The sequence below is a fragment of the Plasmodium gallinaceum genome (assembly GCF_900005855.1).
Source record: "Plasmodium gallinaceum strain 8A genome assembly, contig: PGAL8A_v1_65, whole genome shotgun sequence".
Taxonomy (NCBI): domain Eukaryota; phylum Apicomplexa; class Aconoidasida; order Haemosporida; family Plasmodiidae; genus Plasmodium; species Plasmodium gallinaceum.
In genome coordinates, this window is record NW_021628225.1 from 751087 (window position 1) to 757933 (window position 6847).

General features: G+C 15.2%; 1 protein-coding gene across 1 annotated transcript; it reads right to left on the reverse strand.

Annotated features, from left to right (window-relative positions):
- Positions 1-367: 367 nt before the first annotated feature.
- PGAL8A_00147400 (conserved Plasmodium protein, unknown function) lies at positions 368-6344 on the reverse strand (the record flags this gene model as incomplete). The annotated part of the gene is made up of 14 exons (XM_028675017.1): positions 368-445; positions 576-678; positions 829-1208; positions 1313-1424; positions 1495-1556; positions 1695-1762; positions 1862-1952; positions 2040-2114; positions 2228-5160; positions 5264-5369; positions 5452-5600; positions 5755-5888; positions 6010-6135; positions 6247-6344. 14 exons carry the CDS (start codon positions 6342-6344, stop codon positions 368-370), a joined length of 4515 nt encoding a protein of 1504 aa, XP_028526590.1.
- Between the last annotated feature and the right edge of the window lie 503 nt (positions 6345-6847).

Below are 6847 nucleotides of genomic sequence, written 5' to 3' on the forward strand. Positions count from 1 at the left end.
TAAAAAAATATGAAAACAAAAATTTTATTTATTTTATTTTTTTAAATATCTTTAAGCTGTATCTTTTTTAATAACTTACAAAAAAAAAAAAAAAAAAGAGATTAGATAAAATAAAATAAAATAAATAAATAAAAACAAAACAAAGGAATAAATTTCATTAAAATATTCTAAAAAGTATTATTTTAAAATATAGAAGCTTTTTATACACATTTGTAATATAATGAAAATATTAATAAATATTATAATTTTAAAAATAAAAAATTTTTCTTCCACATGTAAAAAGAAGGTATAAAATGGATACTATAATAAAAAAAAGTAATGGTAAAAATTAACAAAAAAAATTTTTTTGAAATAACATATGATAAAGTTAAAATGAATTAAGATATTCTTCTAGCTTTTTCTTATATTTGTCATTAATGTTTTTTATACCTGATTTTAATTCTTTCTGAATGATAAAAAAGAAAAAAAAAAATATATACTAATAAAATAAAAATATGATAATACATATAAAAATCAATTTTTTAAAAGAAATATATTTATATAAAAGTTATAAAAAAAAAAAAAAAAAGACATACGTATACAATGAGTGATCTAGTAGTATCATAAAAATTTAATTTTAAAATATTCTTCATAAAATTTAGTTCTTTATAACACCATTCTTTTTTCATATTAGTTATCCTATAAAGAGACAAAAACATAAAACATTAATGTAATAAAAAAAAAAATGGATATAGTTATTACATATTATAATATAAATATATAATAGACACATTTCATTTTATTTTATTTTATTTCATTATTTTATTTATCTTTTTTTTTTTTTTTTACGTTTTATTTTTTTTATAAGTTGAACTATATTTATTTAAAACATAATCATTTTTGTGAATTTTAACATGTTCATCTAATATGTTATCATCATTATTTGAACTATAATATCTCACATTGTTACTATAATTATTATCATTAGTATTATTATTAAAAATTTTTTCGGAATTATTAAAATTCATAAGACTGGAATCACTCATATTATTTTCTTCGTTATTATAACTATACGCATGTATAATTAATTTCTTATTATCATTTTTGTCTATATATAAATCAATTAACATTAAAGGATAACTAAAAATAATTAATGCTTGATTCACATGAGTATTTGAAGGTATACATAACAAAAAATTCTTTTTATCTTCTATATAATAACAATTAAACTAAAAAATAATAATATACAAAAAAAAAAAAAAAAAAAAAAATGTATAGGTAATAATATTAAAAAAAAGAATAAAGAAAAAAGAGTTTTATAAAAATATATTACAATCTTATTATTATTTTTTAAGTAGCACTTAATTGTGTTTTTATTTTTTATATCTATTAAAGCCTTTATATGATAGTTATTAAAATCAAATGGTATTAAGTTTAATTCTTCACTAAAAAAAATAAAAATAAAATAAATTATGAAATTAAATTTTTATTTATCTTTATCTTTATCTTTCTAACTTTTTGGTATTTGAGATTATTTTCTGTAATTTTTTTGTTATTCCATCTAATACAAATAAAGCCTAATATAAGATAAAAAAAAAATATATATATAAATAAAAATTGCTAATATATCTAATGATTAAAAATAATTAAAAATTAAAAAAAAAATTGTCTTTTTTTTTTTTTTTTTTTTTTTTAAATTAATTAAATTGGTATACATGAACATTTCGTCGGTATATTTCTATTTGGGAAACAGGGTAACATAAAAAATTGTTTTCACCTGATTCTAATAAAAATTTATTAAATATATATAAATATTAAAATATATATATATATATATGTTTTTTTTTTTTTTTTTTTTTTTTTTTTTTTTTTTTTTTATAACCATCAATTTCATTAATAATATTAATTAACATAGAATCAAAAAATAAATTAATTTTTTCTTGGCAACAATTTTCATAAATTCTATATTCCTCCTAAAAAAAAGAAAATAAAAAAAAAAATTTAAAGTAAAAAATATTTATATATAAAATAAAAAAAAATTTAATAAAAATTAAAAATACCCAAAAAATCTGACACACTTTATAATCCATTTTGTTAATTATATCTTTAATTTTATTTGCTAATTTTTTCTTAATCTATTTAAAAAAAAAAAAAGGAATTTTATAATAAATTATATTTTAAATTAGACAAAAAGGGAATTTTATATTTTGAATTATTTCTCTTTTTATTTTATAATATTGTTGTAAACCTTTTTTATTAAATTTAAAAGTGGAGAACAAAAATTTATACATATATTTTTATCAGATATCTTCTTAATGTATAATAAGGTCAAATTAATTAATAATTTTAAAGTTATAATTCTTAAATATAAATTATTTATATGAATATTTACAATGTCCCAAAAAACATATATAAAATTATAATTAGATATTCTAAAAAAATTTATATGGATATTATTTAAATCATCATTTGAATCTTTAATATAGTTATAAATTAATTGAATACTTAATAATAAGTATATATCTGAAATTTTCTTTTTAATATTCTCTTTTTCACATTTTTTAATATTTTTTTCTTTTTGTATATTTATAAGTAATAAAAAATTTAAAAGTATTGGATTGCTCAGCTCGTTATATTTCATTATTTTATTATAACTCTCAGTATCGTTTTCATTTCTTGAAAAATTATTATTTATTTCTTTTCTTTTTTCTATTTCTTTTATTTTCGATTCTTTTATTTCATTCTTTTCATCCATTTCATTTAATTTTATATTTTCTTTCATTTCATTTAATTTTATATTTTCTTTCATTTCATTCTTTTCATTTAATTTTATATTTTCTTTTATTTCATTCTTTTCATTCATTTCATTTAGTTTTATATTTTCTTTCATTTCATTCTTTTCATTCATTTCATTTAGTTTTATATTTTCTTTTATTTCATTTAATTTTATATTTTCTTTTATTTCATTATTTTTATCCATTCCATTTAATTTTATATTTTCTTTTATTTCATTATTTTTATCTTTCATATTACTTATTTTTAATTTTTCTTCTGTTTGCTCAAATAAATCTTCTTTTTTTTCATCTCTTTCATTTTCATTTTCATTTTTTCCTTTTTCCTTATTGTTATATTTTACATTTTTTTCATTTGTCTGGTTGTAATAACTGTTTATTAAATTTAAATATAAGGATTCTTCTTCTTTGTTGTATTCAGGTAGTAAATAATCAACTGAGGAAGAATAAATATACTCAAATTCAATATCATCACTAATAGTTTTATTAATATTCATTTTTTTGTGAGGATCAAAAAAATAATTATAAAAATATGGTTCATTTAATTCGTTTGATAATATTTTATGTAAAAAATATGCATTAATATGCTCATCAAATATGAGTGAATAAATAATATTGTTTATTTTCTCATTTTTTAAAATATTTAGTGATCTAATAAGAATAAATAAAGATAAACAGCTATTCATAATATAATTATATAATAAAGAAAAATTTTTAAAAGAGTTAACATAACATATTGGATGAAAATATAAACCTAATTTAAAAATGTTATAGAATATATTAGTTATACTTAATTTTCCATTGTAATAATTTAACACGTTTAAAGTAAAGCAATTAAAATTAAATAAATAATTATAAATATCATTATTTACATTTTCATCAAATGTAATTTTTTTTTGTAATGTAGGAATTTCAAGATAACATAAATCATAAAGACTATTTTTTTTAATCTCATTTATAAATTTATTGTTATTTATTAATTTTTTTATTTCAAACATATCTTCATCATTTTTTAAAAAAAAGTAATTATTAATATTCTGATTTTTTTTTTTTTTTTTTTTATGTAATATTCCGTTTCTTGAATTTAATTGAATAAATATTTTTCTTGTTCTTTTTTTAAAATAAAAATCTTCTAATTCATTTTCTTTTATAAAATTTAGATCTTTATTATTCTTATCTTCTTTTTTTTTTATATTTATATTTTCACTATCAGTAGAATTTTTAATTACTTCATTATCATTCTTTTCTGAAAAATTTTCTTTTTTTTCACTACTTTTTCCTTTAAAATATAGAAATTCATAATTATTATCATTTCTTTTTTCTTTTTTTATTTTGTAATAATTTTTTTCTGTTTTCTTATTTTCTATATAACTCATACTAGAATTTATAGAAGATTCATTTGAAGAAGGTAAACTTTTACAAAAGTCAAAATTTTTGCAATTTTTGAAGTTACTATTTATTAATTTTAAAAAAGGAATACCATCCAATTGTAAATTTTTTATTTCATCTTTATAAAAATTAAAATTATCTTCTTTTTTGTTATTCTCATCTTTTTGTATTTCATCATTACTCTTTTCATTTTTTGTAATATTGTCATTAATATTTATCTCTTTTTTCTTTGAACCTTGATTGTTTTGTCCATTTTGATTGTTTTGTTCATTTTGATTGTTTTGTTCATTTTGATTGTTTTGTCCATTTTGATTGTTTTGTTCATTTTGATTGTTTTGTTCATTTTGATTATTTTGTTCATTTTGATTGTTTTGTTCATTTTGATTGTTTTGTTCATTTTGATTGTTTTGTTCATTTTGATTGTTTTTTTCTTCTTCCTTATTTTCTTCTATATTTTTGTTGACACAATTATAATTTATTTCATTCTTGTCTTTTTTCTCATTTTCACTTTTTTCATCTGTATTACATATTTCTTTTTTTTCTTTTTCATCATTAACATTTTCTTGATTTGTGAAATACACGTAATCAATACTACCGTGACTTAGTTTCTCATTAGTTGAAAATGAATCGCTTTTGTTAAATAAATTTTCTTCTGTTTTTCCAGAATTATAAAAAATATTATTATTTTCAGAATTTACTCCACCAAAATATATTGAATTATGAAATGATGAAATAATTGGAAAATAAAAATAAATTAAAAGTTTAACTATTAGCATATCATTAATTTTTTTTTTTTTACAGTTAAACATATCTTCAAAAAAATATAAAACATCATCAATTTCATCTAAATAATTATTAAAAAGATTTTTTAATTTTTTTGATTCTTTTATTTTTGTATACACTTTATTCATTTTTATCATATTGTTTCTCATATAGCATACTAATATAGTAAAAAAAGACGATCGCAATAAAATCAAATTTTCTATACCTTCATCTTCAACTAATATATATATATATAAAAAAAAATAAAAATAAATAAATTAAAATATTTTATAAAAAAAAAAAATATGAAATATGTAAAATAAAAAAAAAAAAAAAAATACTTTTTAAAATATTCAAGATGATATTTTTAATATATGTTCTAGTAATTATATCATTAAACTTGTATAGTCTTAATGATTCTGTATATAAAGGGAATTTCATGCTCTTCTTTATATATAAAAAAAAAAAAAAAAAAAAAAAAAAAAATTATAATTATTTATATAAATGAGAAAAAATTAAAATTTTTTACTTCATTAAAAAAGAATTTTGATGTATGATAATTTAAAAAAAATGAGATAGATTTAATCATAGATATATAATATGGCACTATTTCATCATCTTGATAAATAAAGGTTGTATAAATTAGATTATTTATCTTATTGTTACTAAATATATAATCTGTAAATAATATGAACAATAATAACATAAATACCATTTTGTTATGTTGAATTATATTAAATGATATATTTTATATATATATAATATATATATTTATATAATATATTTATAATCAAAATTTTATTTTTCCTTTTTATTTTATTTTAGTTTTTACATAATGAAATATCCTTTTGTAAGTTTTGAATTAATAAAGTTAATGACTGATATATCTGAATTCTAATATTTTTATTTATTTTTTGTTTAAGTAAATAAATAAAATGATTGAAAATATTATCTTCACAAAAATATCTTGAAAAAAAAAAAGAGGGAATATATTTAATCAAATTAATTACTTTTTTCATATAAACAACAAAATATATTTTGAAAAAATTTTCACTTATTTTATCTTTTTTATTTTTTTTTGTCCTACTGAAAAATTTGATCATCATGTTTATCTCCCCATATTGTTATTTGTGTAATTTTCCTTATTAGCTCAATGAAATTATTTACATTAACATTATTTAGATTTATTTTTACTAATTTTTCAAAGTAGTATCTTAATGAAAAAAGAAATATAAAAAAAAAAAAAAAAATGGACTAAATACAAAAAAGGAAAAGTAAAAATATATTTTTAATAGAACATATTAAGAATAAGACTTTATAATACCTTAAATCTTCATGAGTGTAAATTTCTTTTTCGTTTTTACAATTTCTTATTTTATCATCAATATTGTTAAAGTTAAAAAAATTCCACATAATTACCATAGAAAAAAAAAAAAAAAGTTGTTTTTATGTAAATTTTTAGTAATGTTATAAATTTATATATATATATATATATATTTTCCTTTATTTTTATTTTTTATTTTGTATCATTTTCTTTATTTTTATTTTATTCTTTTTTTTTTTTTTTTTTTTTTTTTTTTTTATTTTTTTAAACGTTACTAAAAAAAGCATTAGTTTTTAAATAATTTTAATTTAAAAATGTTTTTTTTTTTTTTTTAAAATTCAATATTATTTTGCTATATGATTGAAGTTTTCATAAAAAAATTGATATAAAAAAAAATAATAAAAAAGAAAAAAGAAACAAAATAATATTATCTACACTTAAATATAAAATAAAAAGAGATGAAAAATAATCAAAATAAAAGAGAGGAAAATTGCCATGTAACCCAAAAAAATGAATCAAGTAGGAAAAAAGATATAAAAACGTTATTTGTTTAAAAGAAATATTTTCTTTTTCTTTTTTTTTTTTTTTTTTTTTTTTTTTT